At 42.6% G+C, this 24,935-nt stretch overlaps 1 protein-coding gene across 9 annotated transcripts in view; it reads right to left on the reverse strand.

The window, feature by feature from the left end:
* Smarca2 (SWI/SNF related, matrix associated, actin dependent regulator of chromatin, subfamily a, member 2) overlaps positions 1-24,935 on the reverse strand; it is a 167,537-nt gene that overhangs the window by 115,769 nt on the left and 26,833 nt on the right. For all 9 annotated transcript variants that reach the window (XM_052187895.1, XM_052187861.1, XM_052187874.1 and 6 more), the window contains exons 5-9: positions 17,218-17,479; positions 10,914-11,040; positions 8,886-9,059; positions 6,496-6,669; positions 4,099-4,269 (exon numbers count right to left, since the gene is read on the reverse strand). In XM_052187895.1, the coding sequence (XP_052043855.1) occupies positions 4,099-4,269; positions 6,496-6,669; positions 8,886-9,059; positions 10,914-11,040; positions 17,218-17,479 (908 nt within the window). The remainder of the gene's footprint in view (positions 1-4,098; positions 4,270-6,495; positions 6,670-8,885; positions 9,060-10,913; positions 11,041-17,217; positions 17,480-24,935) is intronic.

Consider the following 24,935-nt stretch of genomic DNA (forward strand, 5'->3'; position numbering starts at 1 on the left):
TCAAAACCAAACAATCAGACGGAGAAACCCTGAGTATTTCAACATCTTTGTACCATTTATCACAAAATTGCTTGATGAAGCAACCAGTATTTACTGAGGATTACTGTGTGCTAGCAAGTGCTCCAAATGCTTTAGATAAAGTTCCTACACAAACCTCACGTCAGACCCGGAGGGCAAAAAGTATTTCTAGTCCTTTGGCCTGCTTAGCTTTGATTGACTACTTGACAAAACTTAGCTGGGAAGAAGGAGTCTCGGTTGAGGGACTGTGCGGATCAGACTGAGGCCACTCTCTGTGAGAGACTTTCTTGATTGATGTGGGAAGGCCTAACCCACTAAGAAGCTACAATCCCTGGGCAGGTGGGCCTGGACGGTAGAAGCAAGATGACTGAGTGAGCCAGTGAACACGAGGGTGCCAACTCCTCCATCTGTGCCTCCAGTCTCTTGCTTAGAGTGTCTGTCCTAATCTCCTTCAGTGGTGGGGTGTCACCTGGATATGTAAGTTGAAATAACCCTTCCCTCCCCTAAGCTGTATTTGGCCATGGTGTTTTATCACAGCAACTGGAAGCAAACTAGAACCTACCCTTTTGGTGGATAACAGACAGAACACTCTATAATACATCTTTTAACGATACACCCCACAAATTAATATTTTCTTATGCAGCTCTGAATTTTAAAGGCTGTGGCGTGCTTTCCTGAGGAGGAGGACAGTCCCATGGGCAAACCTGTTGGCATATACTTGCTGGTTTTATCTGTCACCTCCCCATCCCCCACTTTGTAGGCACCCGTAGACATCTGAGAACATCTTGGAGGAACAGAGAGCACCCTCAAGATCATGCTGGACCCTCAAAGCAGCATTTACCCCAAAACACAGGGCTTGCTTTCCCACAACACACTAGCTCAATATTTAAAACTTAGTTCTTCTCTGACCTGTGAGTGCAGACGTAGGAGTGACTTTTTTTTTTTCTCTTCCATTTCAAGGCCAGTAAAGAAAGAACAGGCTGAGACTGAGAAGATTCTAAGTAATTTATAAAGATACACACTGCATAGAAATGCACCAAATGGGGAAGAAAATTGAATTAACAAGGTCAAGACAAGTTATAGGAACCAACCCTACTATTCATGAGCAACACTATATAACAAATTCTCCAGGAACAGCAAAGGCTCTGTAATGCTGATTAAAATAGAAAGAATAGAAAAAGAAGAAGAGAAAAACCCAACTCTCTACTAGTTTAACAGTAAGAGTAGAGAGAAATCCTTATCCAATCAAACCTCAAGGCCAGTGATGCTCTGCTTCCTTCGCCTGCCTCTTTACGGCAACCAGGCTCAGGGCTATTATTTCACTGAGTAATGAAGGTTTTTCTTGAAATAAGGAACTCATTGATGCCTTAATTTTCAAGACTGTAAACAGGGACAGCGTATTATCTGAGGCTATGGGGAAACACTGCGAGGGAGGATGTGCAGAGTCTGCAGCTGACAATAGGAAGACCCTGGGGGGTGGGTACATTTTGCAGCTTACAATGGGGAGACACTGGGGGCATATGGTGGTCTGCAGCTTATAGTGGGAAGATGCTGGCTGGGGCCAGGCTGTAGCATAGAGCTCTGATGCTCTCTTCACCACAGAGAAGCTCTAATGGGTGACTCTCAATCATTTGCACTGATGGGGGGTAAAGGAGGGACTACAGGCAGCACCAAGAGTCAAATAACCAGCTTTTAAATGCATCGCCTTCCTTTGTAGTTCAATAAAGACACATTTGGAACTGGCTACTTTATGCTGAGAGGTCTTAAAACCCAGTGAAAGAAACAGAGTCCAGGAAGGAGGAGGAAGAGCTTGTCCTCACCCTTTCCTTTTCCCTCCCCCTCCCTCTCCTCTTCCCCCTCCCCTCCCCTCCCCTCCCCTCCACTTCCCTCCTTCCTTTCCCACTTATGCATCCCACTTCCCTTGGAGAGAAAGTCTAGAAAGGAAACAAAGCCCCATCTCTTTCCTTAGTCTTACAAAGGGTGTTGGGTGCTGGCTGACCTAAGAGCATACAAGTGGGAGCTAACCAGGGATCTTCTTCACACGGATCATGTAACAGCTGTCAGGAGGACGTGCTCAGAGCTCTTGGTGGACAACTATTGCTCTGCTATCAGGTACTTCACTGCTGCCAGGTAACCGGGCCTCACCTCCTGTTGGACTTTCAGTTTTCCTTCTCATTCACCATAGCTAAAGTTATTACTTTAGGTATATGTTTAATTAATGTGTGCATCCCTTCTCTCTTCGCTAGCACACTCCCGAGGCTCCTGTCTAAGTGCAGGTAACTGGCCACATAGCAATAGAAAGGAGGACTATTTGCACGGAGCACACCCTCCCCTCTGCAGGTCTGACAGAATAAGCAGAACCCCGAGAAAAATGGCAACAGAGGCCTGCTCTTCAGAAAGCAAAGCTTAAGAAGCAGGTGTCACTGTCAACAGGCCATCATCTCTTTATTTGCCTGTGATGATGTGACTATTTGACTCCATGGCAGGAATCTATTAATTATAAACTAGAAGCTCAAATCTGGGCCATTAGCTTTTAATCACAAGGAGATAGAAGGAACTCTAATGCTGAAGGCACGAACAGTGACAACCTCTGCCGAGCACAGCTCCCAGACCAGGGAAAACCGGAACTGTCCTGGAATGGGGTCTGTGTATGGAACACCCTGGCCTTGTATCTGTTTGCCTGTGTGACCTTTTACTGGCTCTGAAAGTTATCTTTCAAGATCATGAGTTGGGATCTAGAGTTCTTCGAGGTCTATAACGCTACACTTGACAAGAAAATGAAATCCTCTTCATCAATGAAATGTCTAAATCCGAAAGCAGCGTCATCCCTCCCCCAACTTCGCATAAGATGAGCTATTGCATACGAAGAAAATCAGGTGCAAGAAGCCGCCTTCTCTATCATGTACTCCTCCCCCTTAATTATAAAACAGGTATGAGAATTCGCAAGCCATGAAATTAATTATTTTTTTTTGAAAAAAACATTCCGTTCAATTATTCAGTGTGGAGAGTAAATGATTAAATGCTCTCAGCCCTCCATTTTCACAGTTCTAATGAACATTTTCTGTTGATGTTTGTACCTGGCCTAAACCAACGTGCTTAGGAAAACAAAACGCAGCTGCCTGTGTTTCAGTATCCACCAGGCAATGGTTCCAGGAGATCAAAGTCTCCGGAGACCACCAAAAATCTGAAGATGTGCAGGTTTCTTGGGCAAATGTCACAGCATTCCCATGTCATGTCCCTGTGTCTTTCTGCATACTTTAGTTACCTGGTGATCCCTTACAACATCCATGCCACCTAAATGCAGTGTTGTTAGGCTGTTTGGAATGCAGCGCCAGGAAAGCGTCTGCATATTTTCAATACAGAGAATATATCTTTCATTAGGATGCTGAGCCCTCTATCTGTGGGATGCTGACTGGACAGTCCAAAGTCTTAGAAAAACCAGATTTTCTGGTCTGCATTCAGCACCTTATTAAATGGAGACACAATATCTGCAGGGAAGAGTTGCTACATTTTGTCCTTAGACTTCTTGTGATAAATGGGCTGTGTTTGACACAAGATTGTTTTTTCTCTATAACTGGTAAAATTTGTATCAATATACTTTCCTTACTGAAACACCAGGACAGGAAACTGCATAAAAGCTTCCATCATTGTCATCTGTCCAAACAGATTGAAATGTATGTCCAGAGCATCCCAAAGATCTCCCATCTGTCTTCTCTTGGCTAGCTTCGGTTTTTACACTGCACTTTTTGTTTAATTTTTGCTCCATTTTGTTAACTCAGTAGTCCATGTCACACCGGCATGAAATCTATACAGATGCTTATTTGTGCCTCAATACTTTTATCTCCTAGGGACTGTGTATAGTTGGCGTGAAATATTATACTGCACTAAACAGTAGAAATATAGACTATGTACTATCCCATTACAATAATCTCTTTACACTCTTGTCTCTAATGCATTATCTACTTTTACACCATACTAATCTAGGTGACGACTGAAAGTCAACAATCGACACCTCCCATTAGTCAGAACTGGTTTTTATCAGAGAACCACACTCATCTAAAACCAGTCTTTGGGGCTCACCTTCTTCCTCCTCCTCCTCTTCTTCTTTTCTTTGGCTGCTTGGGCCTGCTTGTGCTCCCAAACCAGGTTAGTCAGATTGGCAACATACTCATCAGTCTGCTGCAATAGGTAGGCGAGACGTCTGTCTTTCTTTTGGTCAATGAGCTTCCTGTAGCCCTCTTCATCTTCAGCCTGATCAGGAAAGGGAGAAGAACAACAGCATGATGCCCTGACGCTCACAGCTGCACTTCACATGCCTCTCTCTGTCCACAACCTGAACACGGTAGAGCCTGGGGCCAACAGACTGAGAGTCAGGCTGCCCGCACTACCAGTGGCATCTGCAAGTTGGCAAATATAGATGCGCAACACGTTGGGCCCATGACTCTAAAGTTTGTCGCAAAATTATGGCACAAAGATCCACTCTGTGTGTGTGTGTGTGTGTGTGTGTGTGTGTGTGTGTGTGTGAGAGAGAGAGAGAGAGAGAGAGAGAGAGAGAGATATGATTGAGTCCCACTGTGTGATATGACTGAGTCCCACTGTGTGTGTGATATGACTAAGCCCCCTGTGTGTATAATATAACTAAGCACTTTGGGTCCACTCTTCCATCTTCTATGCTTCTTGAATTGTTCAGAATTAATGCAAAAAAAAAAATTGGTGCACTGAGTCACAAGCCAGCATGACTGGAGATGACAGTCAGTTAGCTCCTGAAATCTGGAACACTTGAGTAATAAAACAAGGCCCATTATTTCCACCTCAACCTCCCATTAAGCAACAGCATGAGATCAAATGAAAAAAACAAACAAATAAACAACATTTGATGTCTTCTGAGCCAGAACATGTCTCAATGAAAGAACATCCCCCCAATTTTTTTTCTAGGATGCCTGAATAAAAGTAGAACACATGACAGTCTCTAAGAGGTAGCGCTATCCCAGAAAAGCTTGGAGACTCAGCTGTGGGTGTCAGTCCAGCACGTGCTGGAGTGACAGCGCCTCATCACTCAGCGTAGCTGCTGTCTGCACCATGAATAAGCGTGAACTCAGATGCTATTATAACTCTAATTGCTTTTGGCTATGGTTGATCTCACTTGAAGAAAGAGTGATAAAAACTTCAGTTTCTCTATTATCTGTATATTCCATCATTTAATTGCAAAAATTAATGATTTGCAAATGCCTAATCATTAGTGTCAAACCAATCTGTTGCTGGAGTTCTAATACAGTTTTCCTTCAGTTGAATGAGACAAATTTGCCTGTTGACTGCTCCAGTTTCCTGCACAAGAGTCTCCCTCACTAGGGTGAGGATTTGACAGTATTCTCCAAATCAGAGATGGGGAAAACGATAAGAAATAGTGAGATTTTGGAATACCTCAAATGGTGTTTATTGTCTGGAACCCCCAAATTAATGAAATAAAACATCATCTAGGGTCCTGACAAGAAAGGGAATGTCTTTAGGATTTCTAGAACTGTATTTATGAGTGAGGTTTATTCTTACCCACTCAGAAATTCTGTCTCACACAGAGCTTTGGGTCCCTTGTCACCTTTACAGATGTGTTTTTCTAAATTTCATGGTTTGCTTTGTCCAATTCCAGAAACGAATGGCCAATAAAACCCAACACTCAGGCCAATGATATTAACCCACTTGTTCTGCATCTATATATCCACTAAAAACTAACTGGGTGAAAGTAACAGTACCAAACAAGTCTTGGGATCACAGAGTGGGCACCCAAAAAACCCTTTCAAACCAACCTAAAAGTCAGTTTAACGTTCAAGAATAACTTAGTAAATTTATGTAATTAGTAAAATTATGAATGTCAACTTGGGGGAGGGGAGAGAATGAGTATGAATCTTGGATTCAAAGAGCTGACCTTGTGATTTAGACATTCAAAGAAAATGTTAGCCACTCATCTCTGAACATATGCTCAAAGAACTGTGTGTGCTACTCTTCCAGATGTGGTCATCAAACTCCTGCAAGCCACAGCACGGACCTTTCCTAGAGAGGTTCTGCAAGTGAATGAGAATGGTAGCCTAGGGTACAAAACTTGTATGCTTATGGGCAACCATGGCTCATTAGATATGCTGTACAGAAAAGACAAAAAGTTCCCACTCATCCCTCCAGAGGCTCAGACACCTGTGGATGTGTGTGTGTGTGTGTATGATGATATATATATGTGTGTGTGTGTGTGTGTGTATACATGTGTGAATACATATATATGTATGTGTTAATATACATATATATGTATGTGTTAATATACATATATATGTATGTATTAATATACGTATATATGTGTTAATATACATATATATGTGTATATATGTGTATATACATTTGTATGTTTATCACAAGCAGCTTGCCTTGTGTTCCATTCTCAACGCAGAAAGATGCAACCAGGGCATCTTCCCAGTCTCACACGGGGCCCCTTACCATCAGCCTCCGCATTCTCTCCTTCTCAATCCGCTCCGTCTCCTTCTTCTGCTCCCTTTCGGTGTTAGCGTGCCAAGTCGCCACTGCTTTGGACAGCTTCTGGATCTTCCCAGCCACAGACCGGTGATATTCCTTAAAATCTTTTGCATGCTGCAAAATGCTGTTCAGGTATTCCTAAAGGATACACACAAGAGAGAGAAAGGGATGCTTTGGGGGCGCTCCCCCATGATGTATCCACAGGCCCGAGCATGTGATGATGATGATGATGATGATGATGATGATGATGATGATGCAGTGTAGCTTTACATCATTCAATGACCACAATCTGTTGATGATGAGGGCTCTGCCTAGGCACTCTGCAGTATAGGTTGTGGGCTGCGGGCTGACTGTAAGCCTAGACAACAGTGGCTGCCTTCACTCCCTGACAGGCATGGATGGACAAAATTGGGAAAAGCAGAGGCTGACTTAGGCTCTAGGCTAGGGGGAAGAATCACTTCCCTCAGTTGTATAGTGTAACCCTAGGGAAGAGGTGCTGCCTTCACCACAAGGGTGTGGTCATCTGACCCGGAAAGAGCAAGGACAAAGGATGACCTACAAAAACATCTATGAAAAAAATTTACAATACATTCTTCTGTCACCCTGAAATAAACATGAGGGTTCTGGGCATTTCCAGTGAAAACCATATTTCTTCGGCTCTGACTTAAATTTAGAACTGTGATGCAAAATAAGTTTATACAAAGCTGAAACCACCACATGTAATCCAAATTCACTTTTCACAAGGAGGGAAAATGCATACCCTACTTACACTAAAATCTGTATTTTTTTTTCTCAAAAGGAAACTAAGGCACTAAATTAAGCACAATAAAACAATCATGAGACAAAATCAAATCCTACATCAAATATTTTTAATGTCCTAGAAAGGAATGCTTTTGAATATCTGCCCCCTGTGACTCTTCCAACTGAGCCCTTCAAAGAGTACAGAACACTGTGTAAAAATAACTTCCTGCCGGGGACTGAAAAGATGGCTCAGCACGTCCGGGCACCTCTTCATCTTATGCAAGGCCCAGGCTTGATTCCCAGCACCAACACTCTTGATCAAAACCATCTGTAACTCCAGTTCCAGGCCTATCCAGGCTTATTGTGGCCTCTGGGGGCATAAGGCATGTATGTGGCATAAAATCATATATTCAAGCAAAACACCAAAAATTCCTTTCTGACATTGTTTCCTTTTCCAAATTATCTCTCCCCAGAATTTTGCTCTAGGAGACTCACTCCTGGCCAACTTAGTCATTAGCTTCCCACAGAATTCTGGGTATCATATCTGTCCTGGGCTAAAGATGACCCTAGTTTAGCAGTTGCCAACCTTCCTAATGCTGTGACCCTTTCATAAAGCTCCTCATGTCCCTAACCATACAGTTATTTGCGTTGCTGCTTCATAACTGTAATTTTGCTGCTGTTATGAACTGTAATGTAAATATCTGTGTTTTCTGATGGTTTTAGGTGAGCTCTGTAAAAGGGTCATTTGACCCCCCACAGGGGTTGAGAAACATTACCCCAGTTCATAAACTGATGCCCCTCACATAATGTGATCAGGAAATAGACGGAAGCCCTTAGAAAGAGTACCCACAGGGTTTTCTTCTTTCTGTCTCCTGTTTTGTGGGAACACAAGAAGTAGGCCACCTGCAGCCTAGAAGGAGGCATCACCCCAAGGTGACCATGCTGCTATGCAGACGTGGCCTTCCAGTCTCCAGATCTCTGGAGAAACAAACTGCTATTGTTGATGAACTACCCAGTCTGGTATTGTGTTAGAGCAGCTTCCACTGACCAGAACTGGTTGGGTTTCAAGAAAGCTGGGTCCTCAGCCTTATTTTACTACAGTCTGTAGGCAGGTCACTCTGTCTGTAGTGACCTAATATGACACTAACTAGAGTCATCTGCTGAGAAGGGAACCTCTGTTAAGGAACTCTTGCCAGTGAACGTGTGGGGGGCATTTTCTTGATGGACGTGGGAGGACCCAACTCATTGTGGGTGGGGTCACCCTGGGCAAGTGGTCCTGGTTTTTGTAAGAGAGCAAATGAGCAAGTTTGAGAGAAAGCCAGCAAGTCAGTAAGCAGGGTTCTTCGGTGGTCTCTGCTTCTGTTCCCGCCATGGCTTCCCCCAAAGATGCACTATGATCCTTTCCTCCCCAGGTTGTTTTGTCATTGTTTTCCCCAGCAACTAAAAGCAAAGCAGGCTACATCTATATTATATAAACTCCAAGTTACCTTTCTGTTCTATGATCTACCCACCCCATCCCCTCTCCCCTGTGCCAACTTTGCAAACATCCTGACCCTGACCACAGACCCCACAGGCAACCTCTGACCCTGAAGAACATGCAAAGGTCTAAGGACCTGGTGCTTCTGCCGGCGTTTCCTCTCTTGCTCTATCTTCTGCTGCTTCTCCAGTTTCTCTGTCATACGCGCCTCTCGCAGGGTCTGGCGCTTGCTCCGCTTGTATGCTTTGGAGTTGAGGGCTGTCTCCAGGGTGGTGTCCCTTCGCATGCAGGCCACCACCTCCTGTCTCAGCTACCAGGAGGAGAGTGGTGGTTAGAGAAACCCCCAAAACACAAGCCAGGCCCTGAGCCCTGAGCTCCTAGAGTTTCAACTCAGTGGGACAGAAAGAGGATTCGATGCAAGTTTCTCAATCCAATTGCAGTTGGTCAATTACAAAATCAAGAACTGGAAATTGTAGCAATTTTACATGGTAATTTTAAGGGTGGTCTAAATCTTCTTCCCACATAATTCATATAAAAACAATTATACTATTGTAACAGTAAAAAAATATATAAGGATGCTATGCTAGGTTTGAAATAAAGTTATTCACTCCCTTTAATTATTGTAATGACATTGCTTAGTCAACAAGTCTTTTAATCTTTTAACTGTCATATTATAATTCTCTTGCTGATCTACAAGAAGAACAATAGAGTTTCTGTCCATTCATGTTCCAAGTAGCAACAGTAACTCCAACAATGTAAATTCACAGTTTCAAATAAATAATAAAAGTACCCGTCTGGGTTTTCTTCCTCTCCAGAAAAGATATTCTTTAGTATTGAAATTTTATATTGTGCCATGGACTTGTTTTAGATTGTAATCATATAACAGTGTAACCAAGTACACATTACATGCTGGTAGGCAGTGGAGACTTGGGGGGGGGGGGGTCCACATTATAATGATCTTTCAATTGAACCTGAAATTAGTATCAGTCACATCTAGCCAGGAAACTTTGTAGATAACAGATTTTCCAGAACCTTTGTAGATAAAGAGATAATATCAAACAAAAGCTAAGAACCAGCAGGATTTGGAGAGAGACTCATGTCTCAAAACTTGAGAACATATGCCACTAATATTCATTTCCTAAACCTGTGTCCAAAATTTTATTCACTTCTCTGAAAACAGTGTCCTCTAATTAAGATGCAATGGAAACCTGGAGACTTTTTCTTTTCCTCCTTTGTTTTAAATGATTTCTACTCTCTCAAAAACATAGTCAGGTAGCCCCCAGACACCAGATGCCCTTCCATCACATGACGCCCAGGAAGTCAAATGTGAACTCCGAGATGACAGCAAAAGATGTGGCTTTGTGATTTCAGTCAGATTCCCCAACAGACTGAATTCAATACTTCCATACTGTGCTTACTCATTATCAGTTAGTTCTGCACGTCCCACACTTTAGGACAACCCATCTGACAGAAGAGAAGCTCCTTGTCCTTCTGGGCTCAGACAAGCAATCTGTGGATGAGGGACCAGCACACTTTGACAAAACTCAGCCAAGGGAAAATTAGCTCTACTTCATTCCATTACGCGCCTACTAATTTAGAAATCAGAAAGTAGATCATTACGCCAGATCTCAATAGTGAGTTCTGGGAGACAGTGACTCGTTATTAGTCAACCTGTGACTCTGATGTGGCCAAGTGCCCCCAAGTTACGTTTTGTTGAATAATTAAGGTAAAGACATGGTGGGCAGGTGTTGTTTGTTTGTTTCTATAAACCTGAGCTAGTGATGCAAGACTGACTATCGTATTTTTCAGTTTCTGGAGTCATGGCTACCTTTGTGCATTTGGGTTTACCAGGAACACAGTCTACCACCTCTGTGGTTTTCCTTGGAGTTCTGAAGACAAGACACAGATCTCCACAATCCTTGTCATGGTTTTCATCCACAGTACCAGAGTTAGATAACTGACTTTGAACATTACAGTACACACATAAGGGGAAAAGGACAATAAGCAGTTCAAACTCATTGCTCTTGGCCATGAGCTGTCAGTCTGAAGACATGCTAGCTCACTAAGTAGCTTTGTAACAATAGCAGGTAGACTCGAGGAAGCCCACAGGCCACACCTTAGGAACAATCACATCATGGGGTCACTGGGGGGAAAGGTATATTACCTGACGTTGGAAGTTGAGCAAGCGAAGCGCTTTCAGTTCCACAGTTGCTTTGGTGCGTAAATCTGGTGGCAAGGAGCCAGGCAGACTTTCCAGTTCTTGTATCCTATGAGCTATGCGAGCCTGAAGTCTAGAAGGAAATAAGAAAGGGGGGCGGGGCGGGAGGAGATCTACATTATGATTTCGTCCTCTATGATCAGCAACGTTTTGGGTTTGGGTCCATGGTAAATTATATTCCACAAACTGACACTCAACTAGGTTTTCTTTTTTCTTTCTTTTTTTTTTTTTAAAGAAAAAAAATGTTTGCAATTTATTTATTGGAGAAGGGGATATACACACCATGGTGCATGTATGGACAAAAAAAAGACAGCTTATAAAGGTCAGTTCTCACATACATTTCGAGATTAAAGACAATGGATGATGTTACCTGCCCAGCTATCTCAATGGAGCCCCAATGGGGTTTTCAAAAGCTAATCAAGAGAAGGCCCCTTTTGAATTCCTGAAGATAGATGCTTCATACTACCTAATACACCATGAATGTCTCTGTAGCTTCTAAGACAAGGAAAAGGACTTCATAGAACACTGTGGGGGGGGGGATGAGGGGAGGGATGGGGAGAGCGATGGGGGGGAGGGGGATCAGAAGTCCCTGCCTGCTCTCAACACAGAGAGAATGCAGAGGCAGTCTGGCTAGTTTCCCAACTCCCAGCCTGCCTTTGAACAAAGCTGAGGCCACAGTTCTTCCTTCTGTGCTGAGACAACAGTGACTCCAGTAGTGAAAGGGGGGTGGCAGGCACAGTTTTAGGAGCTGAGGCCACAGAAGTCAGCCAGCTGAGATATTCCGAGAGCCCTGCCAACCACAACCACTTCCTCTGTGCCTTACTTGTTTGAGAAAAAGAAGACAAGCTGGGCATCTGCAGAAATTAGGGGCAGCAGTGAAGAGCATTTCCTGAAAAGGATGCTGAGGAGGCTCCCATTTTAGACACCATCAAAAATATAATTGCAAGTACTTCCTCCTAATGAAGGCAGATTACAGAATACAAGGCATCTCTCTTCAGCCTCTGGCTGCTATGGCTCGGGCACACATAAACTGGTTTCAAGCCTTTCTTTTAAAAATACACACCACTGAAATCTAGTTTTAGAATAAGCCCCTCCCCCTGGGTTTGGGATAAAACTGAGACTAGGATTGAAAAGAAAGAGATGTTAATAAAAGTGGTAATGAGTTAAGTGGTAATGGTAAGGAGTAAATACTCCTGGCACTAGGTGCATTTAATGAGCAACTTTTAATTCCCAGCATACACACATAGAAACACACACACACAAGTACACACACACATGTAAATAAATGCTGCAGTAGGCCCCGTACTACTCATGAGAAAACTGAAGAGACTTGTTGACATCACAGAGCCAGACATGGAGGAATCCAAAACCCAAACCTACATTATACAGATTATTGTTATCCAAATGGTTTTCCCCATCTATCTATGTACCCCCAGGTGTCCAAACAGGCAAAAGAAGCTACATCTAAATATTGAATATATGAAGAAAAATTAAAACATTTCAAGGGGAATAGAAGTAAAACTAAAACAAGTTTTTAACCTTTAAAATCCCTTTGCTTTACGGTCTTATTATTAAGACCACAGTAAAGGGAGTTAGCTGTTGGAGTGATGGAAGATGGTGCCACCCACCAATGCATTTCATTATCTCCTTGATTCTAGACTCTGGATGGTTTTTCCTTACTTGAGTATCCTAGAACTTAAACTTCCCCTGTGTATTCTGGTTTGGGATGGCACAGTGGGTCAGGCGTTAAACTCAAGGAATGGTGGCTTCTGCCTCCATCTTCCAAAGGATAGAATGTGACCACAGAACACCTGGGGTGACTGTGCCAACCTAACTGAACTGGGTGGGAAGTTGGAGGGAAGGGAGGGACATGATGAGGCCAGGAGTGGGAGCTTTCGGTAATAGAGTGTGGGTGCCTGGGGTACGGCAACAGGTAGGAGCTAAGGGTACATGGCTTCCTGTCGGGCTGTGTCTCCAAAGGAGAAGTGACTTGTTAGTACATCTCAAGAGTTCCCAATATAATTTAATAATCAATCAATCTGTTTATCTATCTATCTATCTATCTATCTATCTATCTATCTATCTATCTATCTATCTCTAATAAAAGCAAGGCATGAAGTACAAGGTACAAACTCAAGAAAAGAGGGGGAGATTTTACAGCAAAATGACATGCAATCATTGTGGCACACAAGGCACTCGGGGTGGGTGGCAATGTTTTGAGGGTAGGGCCAGGTAGGGGAGGGGTGACAGTCAAGTCCTATCTGTGCTGTTGTGCTTAATGGAAATCTTCATTTTAAATAATGCTCTCTCCTGGACAATTTCATCTCCCCATCAATGGGATTCAGCAGGAAGTCTGATAAAGAGAGTCAGAATTCTAAACTTCCCAAAACAACAGCAAGATGTAATCCTGCCTGACGGCAGGAGGTTCATTTAGTGTCTTCACGAGCACAGAAAATTGAAGCAGAATTAGGTCACTCTGGTTTTTCATACACACTGAAGAGTAAATCAAGAGGAGTTACTGTTCAGCCAAGGAAAGGAGTCCCATTAAAGGCAACAGATATTTGTTCAGGTCCAGGGGAGAAGTTTATGATTCCTGTAGGAGAGTTATTTGAACAGAAAATGACACTGGTACATTTTGTCCCTTCAAGGAGCTGACACTTCACAGAGCAAGGGTGAGAGAAAGGGGAATAGGTGTGACTTCTCAGGCACAGAGGCTATTGGTGATTCCTGGAAAGGAGTTTCCAGGGCTGTGATGGCAATGAGGGGAAGCCAAGGAAACACACACACACACAGACACACACACACACACACACACAGACACATGCACACACATGTGCACGCGCATATCTCCTAACCCATTTCCATACTCAATTCTGTTTTGAGACTAGAGGCCTGAATCATGTAATTCAAAACTGCCTTCCTCGAATAAACCCTTCTAGGTGTGACCTGCATCCTCTGTGCCAACACAGACCTTGTTTACATTGTCAGTGTATAAGCTCCTGAAGTACTCTGATTGAATATGGTAGGAAATGAAGCTGGCTATTACTAAGGAAGTAAGAGTCAAGAACTGGCTCCCAAAGATGGGGTGTAGGGGGCTAGTGCAGCAGGCAAAACAGTCTGACAACAAAGAAAGAAAAATGAATTTCCATTAAAAATGATAAGAGAGTCAAAAGGAAATGACCCCAAAAACAAAGGGGAGATAAATGTTTTCAAGATCTGAGGCCAAGCAGAGTGTACACAGGCATAAATTCACTTAAGCTACAACCACTGTGGGAAAAAAAAAAAAAAAGGATTCTGAGTTTATGGCAAACCAGGAAGAGCAGCTAACTGGCTTAAAGAAATGTAACTTCCTAATAATTTCCTTCCAATTTTTGCAGACAAGAACTGTAGCCAATGAAATGAACATCTGTTGTGGGGTTTCTGTTGCATGATATTTTGCTTTGTCAGAGCCTATGAAATCCCAAAAGAGAACTGTTAGGACATTACTCAAATCCTTAGCCAGGGGTGCAGAGGCCAGGCAGAGTCTAGGGATTGGGCACAAGTCTGGTGAGCTATCCCATCAAAGGGAACAGGAGAGAAAGATTCTCATAACTGCCTTTTATGAGTATGTAAGAGACTTTAATGTAACCCCTTCGAAGATAAACTTAATCTCTGCGGTTGAACAATGTGTCTTTATACAGGCAGAAGTCAGCTATTGTTCCATGACTAAACAAGATAAGGCATGCCCCTGAAATGCTGCCAGCGCAAGTTCACTCTTTCCCAGATGGCCATGGGGAGATTCAGGCCAAAGGTCCCATCAGGTTTTTTGGCAACCCCCAAACCATACACGTTCAGCTTTATGTGGACACATTTGTCAAATAATAATAATATGAAAGATGACTCTTCAGCTACATTCTGATAGGTACTTAATTTAGCGTTGTTTTGTTTTTTGAGACAGGGTCTTACTGTGTGCCCTAGACTCGCCCTGAGTTCATGACTTTCATGCCAGAGACTTCCATAGGCTGAGATTATAGGCATGCATCACCAGACATCACAGTTTAAAGGATACTAGTAGATATCATTCTTATTAAAATAGGAGAATGGGGTTATTGGAACGGCTGTGTGGGCAAAGGCACTTGCTACCAAATTCACAACCCTGAGCTCAATCTCCAGAAACCACATAATGGAAGGAAAAAAGCAAAACAAAACAAAACCAAGAAACCAAACCAACAACTCCCACAGGTTGTTGTCTGACTTCCACACTTGTGAAGCAGCCCAGATGTGCCATAACTAACAAACAAACAAACAACAATAAATAAGTGAATAGATACAATAAAAATTTAATTAGGAAGATCATAGAGGTCACAAACTTTTATACATTGAAATATTCTGAATAGTACTATTTAATACTTTGCAAGACAATCCATTCAAACTCATACTTTTTAAAATGGCATTAAAATGAGCCTATAGGAGAGTCCTGTCATTAAAATCCTGGCAACAGTGACAAAACAAGTTTAGAAGTCCACAAAGCAGTTTATCCTAATACACGTACACATGCATGCATGCACCCACACATATACACAAATACACATATACACACATACATGAGGCTGAGAAAGAGAGAAAAGGCCAGTGTTACATAAAATGTATAAGTACAGAGCACATCCTCTGAGGGTAGACTGCATGAGCTAACAAAGCTTCGGGCATTTTGCACCTTCTGAGCAGGGCTAAAACATGGTAGATTTTAGGCAAGTTAGAATTTCAGGATAACTGCATAATTCTGCTCTTTCTTATAACTGACCATCACCACCACCACCCCTAAACAACTACTTATGACTTCTTTTATTCAACAACACAGAGAAGCTTTTCTGCCCTGGGTATCCTCATGTTTGGCTTTATGATATACTAGTTTTTATCTAAATGACTGTGCCTGTCACTGATGCTGAGTACCTGGCCCTGATGCCCAGGGCACATGACGAGCTGGGAATGACAGAAGAAATGTTCCAATGATGACTACTGACAGAAACGAGAAGATGGAGTCATGTGTCCATGCCAAAAGGTGACCCACATCTAATACCTGGTTGCTGGGGTGTCTCCAAAACAGCTCCACAAACCAGTTATATTTTATTTAGTTCATAACAAGCTACATGCCTTTTAATAAAGATTACAATAACACTTTTAAAGGGAACCCAAACACTGCTTCCTGGCTAACATTCTCTGTAATGTTTCCCATCTACTTTCCAATTCAAGTAACACTGGGAACATGATTGGCCCTAATATTACGGAGAGTTTACAGAACACATTACCTTTCCCAGCTCTATGAGAAAAGACTATAATATTTTTAACATATATGCCACCAAAAAGTGATGTATCCTGCCCAAGACAGAGCATACTTCCAGGCAGGCCACAGAAATCAAAACCTTATTTCCATCTCATCTTAACTCTTACTGCACTCAGTTTTTCATGATTGTTAACCATTGACTTGAAGGGTCTGCTAAGCAACACGCATGGGCCAAATCTTGTCCTCAGTTGCTTTTCTAAATAAAGTTTTATTGGAACAAAGCCAAGACAACCACGGTCTATTGGTGTTTTCCCACAAAAAGGGCAGAGCTGACTATCTGTGTCTAAGACATATGGCCCTGTAAAACATTAGATGTTTTCCATCTGGTCCTTTACAGGAAAAGTTTGCCAATGCCTAATTTAGATACAACTGTGTCAAATCAGGTGACTAGTGCCTGGATTAAGAGTTTAACTAAGGATCCCATTTGAAAACAGATACCTAAGGCTTATCCCTAAACCTGGGCCAAGCACTAGACTAAAACTTGAGTGAATTAAAACACAGAATTTTTCAGTACCAAGCTCTGGGCCAGAATTCTGAAGGATGGACCCAGACAACATACTCAACATGATTATCTAAGTCATCAGTTGCTCCAGAACACAGCCAGACAAGCTCATAATCCTAGTGTGAGGTGACACACCCAGAGATTCAGGAACTCTGGGCTGGGCTTTTGATCTTTGTATTCCAAGCACCTAGCAAGTAGACAAGGCCTGGTGGATAAAGGTTTCTGACCAATTGAGTAAAAAGTCAGTCTGTCTACTCAGCAATACATAAGGACCGATCCAACAGCATGTGAACTTTCTCTACAACTGTTCTGAATCACACATGATCACAGCCCTCTCTGCCCTCTCTTTAACCCTCCCAGTGTCTCCATGAGGACATTGCCTCATGAGGCATGTCAGCCCCTGGCCCTGGGAATGGCCTGGCCAGTACCTGTACTCTCGTTCCTGCAGGATCTCCACGGGGTCCAGGCCTTGTGGTTTCTGGATCGGGCTGATGCGGCTCTGTTTCTGTTGCAGCTGCAGGACTGGAGAAGGCTGCCCTGGGCCGGGCTGCTGCGCAGAGGGCCCAGGCATTGCTGTGGCCGTGGTCTGGGTGGCGGCTGGGGGTGCAGGTGAAGGTCGGCCGCTGGGTGTGGGTGCTGACAGCTTCTGTGGGGTGCTCTGACCACTCAGCAGCAGCTCCTGCCCGGGGCCTGTAAGACAAGAGGGACTTAAGTAGGACAGGACAGAGGGAAGGACCCCAGCTGACCATGCCTATCTCTCATCCACCAGCAACCACCACCAGGGTCTTATAGTCAAGAGCTGACTAATAGAGGGCACAAAGGAAGGAAAGAAATGAAGGGCAATGGTGAAAGAGGAAAAGTGGCCTGGCATGTATTCCACAGGGAAACGGCACGTACTAGCGAATTTTGTCAAACATATCCAAAAATAAAAATAAAATAAAAAATAAAAAATGACTCCTAGTTGTAATAAATCAAGGAAATGACAAGCAGGTTTTTAACACCACATTCAGCAGTGGAGTTATTGTTGTTGTTTTTGTTGTTGTTGTAGTTGTTAAAGAATCACAGGTGGACCCAGCACTTGCGAGGCAGAGGCAGGCAGATTTCTGAGTTCAAGGCCAGCCTGGTCTACAAAGTGAGTTCCAGGAGAGCCAGGGCTACGCGGAGAAACCCTGTCTTGAAAAACAACACCCCCCCCCCAAAAAAAAACAAAAAACAACAACAAAAAACAAAACAAAAAAGAATCACAAGTGGATTCAAACTTCAAAAAATGAAAAAAATCCTACAATAATCAGATGCAATGGGTGTGGCCCCAAGGTCTCACTTCGCAAACTGCTGATAAGTTCCTGCAAAACAGGCTTCTGTCCCAACAGCTGAAGCTGGGATCCAGTGCCTAGGGCTAAAAGAGCTAACTGGTCTACTGGGAACTAAAGAGACTCAAACTTCTTATCTATTCTGCAAGCTTATTTCAGGCTTAGTTATAGTGAATCCCAGGAAGTAAATCTTATTTTAATTACATTATTAAAGTATTTCTAAAACTACTCAACATTAGGGGTAAAATATGCTTGTTTTCACCTAACACAAATTAGCAAATATTAAGATTCAAGAAAGCCTTTTTTCTTATTATCAGATGATGGCAAGAAATCTTCAGTCTGCCTCTGAAGCTTAGCACCATGGCCTAGACCTGTAACTCCAGCCCTTCAGAAGAAGAGACAAGGCTTGTGGTCAACCTGGACTACAGGAGACCCTGTCCCTAAGCAACAAAACAAATCTTTAAGTATTGCTGAATTCGGTTTCAGCCATTTTTTTTTCTGCATTAAGCTTTGGGAATTTCAATTAACTGCCAGAAACAAGTCTAAAATAAGGAGGGCTTCAACTCTCCCCCAGGTGAGTTCTCCGTTTCCTTAAAACTGAATACAATTAGTGAAGGTACCAGATGCATTAATACATTTAAAAAAAAAAAAAACCCACTAAGACTCAGTCAGCAGATGCATAAACCACAAGAAGAATTCATCCAAGTATTTCTTATATCCTTTCTTAGGAGAAAAAAAATATAAAGCCATTAAGCACACACACACACACACAAAAAATCATAGTCCAAAACTTCAGAGAGGCACAATAATTAACCATACAAAGGCAGGAATCATGGAAAATGGAACACATTTCTTCAACTTCTGACAAATGTCACTTTGAGGACTTCAATGACAATCCAGAGAAAGCCATAGGCAAACATGGTGACACAAGGAATGTGAGGGATTAGTACAAAGGGCTTGGGGAAGCTTCAGTGTGTGTGTGTGTGTGTGTGTGTGTGTGTGTGTGTACAGGTACTTCTCTCAACAGCTGCCTCGGGCTATTTTTCTTTCTCTTCCAAAAATTTCTCAAACAATATAGACCTGGATAAGATTTTTCCTTTGTGCCCCGCCCCTCCTCCATGATTTCTGTGTATTCCCTGGGCTGTCTAGGAACCAGGTTCTGTACTGCTTCCTGAGTGCTGGGTTTAAAGGCGTGTGGCACCACTCCTCTGCTAAAGTTTTTTCTTAAGCTAATTTATAGTCCTGGTATTCTTGGGAGTTGGTTTTTAAAAGTTCTGGGGTGAAATAGATAGCTCTTTATTTTTATGTCAAGGATTTATCATCATGTAAAGTTGTTATTTCAACTAAATTCTTTAATATTTGTTTTCTGAATGGGAGCTCTTTTACAAAATACATAGATCTTCATTAAGTGTTTTATTTAGAACTTTTTTCATCCATATTTAAGAAAGCAATTCTTAAATTAAGAAAGCCCAGATTTCTTAAGCACTGGCACGTGGTTATATAGGGCAGGCCTTAGACTACATTTCCCGAGAGGTCTTTAAGGAATGTGTTTTCCTTTGCATTGCCTTATATATGACTAGTCAAATGACAGACAATACATATTTCTAGCATTTTTTATATTTTTTATTTTGAATTAGATTTATTTACTGGGGGAGCATGCATCCAAAGTGCATGTATGAACATCAGAAGCCATCCTGCAGGAGTCAGTTCCCTCCTTCCACTGTGTGGATTCTGGGAACCAAACTCAGTCTTCAGACTTGGTGGCAGGAGCTCCTACCCACTGAGCAAGTAGAACTGAATATATTAGGAGCCATGGTCTTAGCATACTAAATGATGAGCTTCCTCTAGTTTCAGATTCTCAAAGTACACTTTTTCCGGAAAAGAAAATCTGGTAGTTATTGGTAAAATAGTATCACAATGATGACCATAAATTTCACTCTCAAAGTATTTTCCCTCTTTTTCTAAGATCAAAAGATAAAAACATCCCATGAGTCCAGCACTGGGTACACATTCACTGGTTGCAGTCCTTACCACTACCACCAACCCACTTCATAGCCAGACTACCAGAAATACAAAAGCAGGATTTAATGAAGAAAAGATATTATCCACTGGTCAATTCTTTTTTTGGGGGGGGGGGGTTATCTCCATGATAAGGCTGATATGCCTGATTAGCCTTATCCTAGTACATTGAAATCTGGTGGATTCATCCTTCATATTGAGAAACAGAAACCTAACCATAGATTTACGTATTACAGTGTTTAACTTAGCAGCATTCCTAGGCGCTGGAGAGCGCTTGTTCTTGCACAGGACCTAGGTTCAATTCCCAGTACCCACACAGTATCTCAGAGCCATCTGTAACTCCAGTTCCAGGGGATCTGATGCCTTTTCTGACCTCCCCAGGCACCAGGCCCAAACAAGATGAACATACATACATGCAGGCCAAACATTCAGGCACAGAAAGCAAAATAACTCTTTTTTTTCTTTTGCAAAATAACTCTTAAGAAAAAAGTAACATAAGATTACCTACTGCCCCCCAAACAGAAAGAAAATAGAGCTATTTCCTTAGCTCTATTACCCCACTGTCTATGTAAAGCTGACCAAGTTACCAAGTCCTGTGTCTGCCCCATCATTGGTAGAATGGAGACTATACCTCTCAGATTAAGTGATCTTGAGGCTTTTCCTCAATTTTTCATCTTTATTGATCAAGGATGGAGAGAAAAACAAATCTAACTTAATCACTGTATGCCACCCAACAGAAAACCCTTTTAGAAAGCACTTCTGGAATTTGGGTACCCTATGAGCTGGCGACCTGGGGAGCTATTTTCTGGGCCAAATTTCAAAGCATGTCTGCAGTGTCACACAACCCAGTGCAGATGCTCCTTGGGTCAGTGGACTTCCTTGTGCGTTCCCTGCAGGCTGCTATAGGGGATACTTAGGAGAAAATTCTATTTCCTAGCTAAACCCAGATTGGTTTACTGGGTGGGTCTGTTTTCTCCTCTCTCTGACTGACTGTATAAATACATTGATTTACAGAGACCGGGAAATTCAATGTAGCTTCCTGTACTTACACTCAGGATGTGAGCCTCATCTCCTCAGCTTAGTGCCTGTTCTACAGGACACTGACAGAGAGTACAGGATGAGGGCCACAAAAACCACCCACTGTGCACCAAACACCTGTGGTTAACGACCTAAGGCCTTTCCCCTCACCTTCAAACTGAACAGGGATTGAATTTTTAATTTGTCTCTCCAGTATTTATGGTCAGTGTTCAAAATGCAATCTACTTCAGCCCTTATCTTAGGAAGCGAAGTAGAATCTGTACTGCCTGGCTCTCCTGAAAGTGGCCCAATCCCATCCCATCTGATAGGAAGTAACTGGGCAACGTACTCACTACAACACCTGCGCCTCAGCCTCCCTCACCTGCACAGCATTTCTAGCACTCAGATACCACTCAGCACACAGGGTAATTATGCAAATCACCAACCCTGCATTAAAGAGAAATGTGATTTCTACAGGTTAGAAAAAAAATAAATGAAGTAAAGAATATTAAAGTGAGCATATCCAAGTTTCAGATGACACCCCAACACAAGCATTTATTAAGATGAACAGAAAACAAAACAAAGAAACCCACTTTCTTTTTCTACCACTATATAGCTGTCCTCTCACCTTCCCCAAACCACAACTTTTTCAGTTCTCATTTTCATTCCGCTTTAGTCCCCAAAAGGAAAAGAGAATCAAAGCGAAAAGAGAAATATGTCTTCATCTGGAGCACTGCCCGCATGCACAAGGACAAGGCTCTGCTTGAGAAGTGGCCAACGAGTCCGCCGCTGCTCCAGCCCAGCCCCGCACAGCACACATGCGCAGTGTGCATGAGGGCATCCAGCTAAGGAACAATGTCACTTCCGGTGAGTTCTAGCTCTGGAGTAGGTTTGAGGAAGGAAGACCAACCCAGTGCTGTATACACATTCTCTTTGTTCATTTAATATACTAGGAAAGGGGACAGAAGAATGGGAGAGAGCTGACCTGACTACCTTAGGAGAAGTGCATGTATTAAAATGTTTTTCCAGGGTATTTATGAGCAAATACACTTTTTTAAAGGGGAGGGGGGATAGTTTAATACTGACTTTAAAAAAAAATCTTTCCATTATTTAGGTTTACTCCAAGTGTCTATAAAAAATGCCATTATCCAATAAGGTTGTTTGTCCTTCTATGTCAGATTTCTGCAAAAGTTTTATAGGATCAACACTCGTGAAGGACGCCTTACTCTTTTAGAAAGAGATATTTCCTTTCCTCATTCACCTATGGCCTCCTGGCTACTTAGGCAGAAAACAATGATCTGCCCAAATTTTCATTTCTTACAAAGCATGGCAGCTGGGACATAGAAAAGACATGAGCAGTGGGTGATAAAATTAAATCCTGCTAACAGTGATGCGATGAGGCAGAAGAGTGGGAAAATTAAGAAGGGTACCCCTTTTGTGGAAATGTCCCCGAAAAATTAAGGCACAGTTAGGTTCAGTTGACATGAAGTATTAGTCACATGGATGCACTCAGTTAACATAAACTTCACTGTTTAAATTTCACTACTTCATTCCCATCCTTCGGCGCAAAGGCTTCTCAGATGAGGAGTTCAGCATCCTACTTCATGCTGTGGAATTTTTTTCCTGCTCAACCGAGGTCACTTTAAAGCTGCGAATGCCTTTGGAGGCCTATGGCGTGGCGGGTGACACCCCAAGACCTGCTTCACGCACCGTGGATTATGCTCATGTGACAAAATCCCATAATTTTATCTCTTAGGAACTTCACTTTGTTCCGTCCGCTCTGCCTCGGTGCCAGCTATCTTGATGTAACCAGCTGGCTTCTGCGTAAAACCAGGTTGTTAAAGCCACTCATGCACTAAGATGTGGGAAGCAGAGATGACGAATTCTGTTAACAGAGTTTCCAGAGTAAGACTGAAAAGAAGCTGTGCTAGGAAGCTATGATCTCCACTCTTCACACACAAGAGAGAAGAACTGAGGCAACACACACACACCAAACACACACACACACACACACACTCACTCACTCACTCACACTCTGAAGATCCTTTCCCTGGACTGGAGGATTTGGGTCAAGGAGGGAAATAGTCAATAACATGAGCTTTCGAGTCACGGCTGCTAGGGTCTGGATCTGATGCCCTCCATGCAGCAGAGGGGACATGTGCCAGGGACATGTGCCAGGGATGTGGCAGAGCACCAGTGAGCAAACAGGTCCTCAGCGTCTAAGCTACACACACAAGTTTTCCTTCTATTTGGACAAATTCTCTAGGGCTTTAGTTTTAGAGCTTTACAATTTTACTTAGAGTTCAATTTGTCATTCCCCTTCATGGAGTTTGGGGTGTCTTTTCCAATGATACTATTTAGTCCCGCCATCTTTCAAAAGGCTCCCTCTGTGGCCACACAGAAAATCTGGGTATGAAATAATATTTTTTCATTAAAAAGTTAACTGCTAAACAATACTGTTGGTGCATGCCTGTCTCAGAGACAGACAGAATGCCATAGGTTCAAGGCTAGCTGGGGCTTCAAAGAAAGAACTTGTCTTAAAAATTGTGCGCGCGCGCGTGCGCGCGCGCACACACACACACATACACACAGAAGGAAAGAAAAAAAAAACACATTCTGTATTCTAAATGTTTATATCTCCCCAAATTCCTATGCTGAAATCTAAATCCCCAAGTAGATGGTATTAGGAGGTAGAGAGAATTGTGAGAGGGTAGAATACAGGTGCCTAGAAAGCAAGGACTCACCACATGATAAATTTGCTGACATCCTAATACTGTTGGAAGTCTCCGCCTCAGAACTATGAGACACAATTTTCTGCTTGTTTTGTATTGGGCTTCAGTTTTATGATAGGATTTCATAAATCCCAAGCTAGGATTCCAACTCACAATATAACTGAAGATAACAGTGACCTTTTGACCCTCCTACATCTTCCTCCCAAGTGCTGGGGTTAGATAGTTATATGCCACAGCTGGCTTAAGATACCCATTGAAAATTATTAACTTTTTGTGTGTATATGTGAAGTATATAAGTAAGCTTGTGCATGTGTGTGTGTGAAGGGGCGTGGAGGTTAGAAAAAAAAATATGGGTGTCCTGAGGCCTACTATATCAGTGTCTGCCTTATCCCCTTGAGATCTCCAAATGAAGATACAGTTCCATTGGTGGCCAGCAAGCACCAACAATATTCCTGTCTCCCTCCCTCCCAATCCTTTACCACAGCGCCCAGATTACAGGTGCACACAACTATACCTGACTCTTGTGTGTGTTCTAGGGACTCGAACTTAGATCACGCTGCTTGCATAGCAAGCACTCTTACCTACTGAGCCATCTCCCCAGCCGACCACTAGAGTCATTTCTAATGTCAAGTCCACAGCAAGAGTTCATCTCCCGGGTGTCTCTATGTTTTAAAACTAAATCTATCAGAAAAGAAACACTAACTCGAAAATTAAAATATTTAAATCAAATATACTAATCAGAATCTTTTCTCCTTACCTGAGTTCCTACACCTAGGACAAATATCCCAAATTCACCAATGCGATGGTTATTAGCTTGCCAGTTTACCCAAATGAGTGGAAGCCGTTCACAGGGGATGGTACTTGTGTCTGGAGAACATTACGATCTCCGTTATCTAAAACCCTGATAGCTAAACCATAGCCTCTGTTTATCTAGTTCCTTTTAAAACCTTGATTGAATGAATGAATGATTGATTAGGGAAATAGTCATGTGTGCCATGGTATGCATGGACAGCCAGCAGGTCAGGAGACAATGTTCTATAGTTGTTTCTCTCCTTCTACCTTTCTGTA

Source organism: Apodemus sylvaticus, chromosome 1, assembly GCF_947179515.1.
Source record: "Apodemus sylvaticus chromosome 1, mApoSyl1.1, whole genome shotgun sequence".
NCBI lineage: Eukaryota > Metazoa > Chordata > Mammalia > Rodentia > Muridae > Apodemus > Apodemus sylvaticus.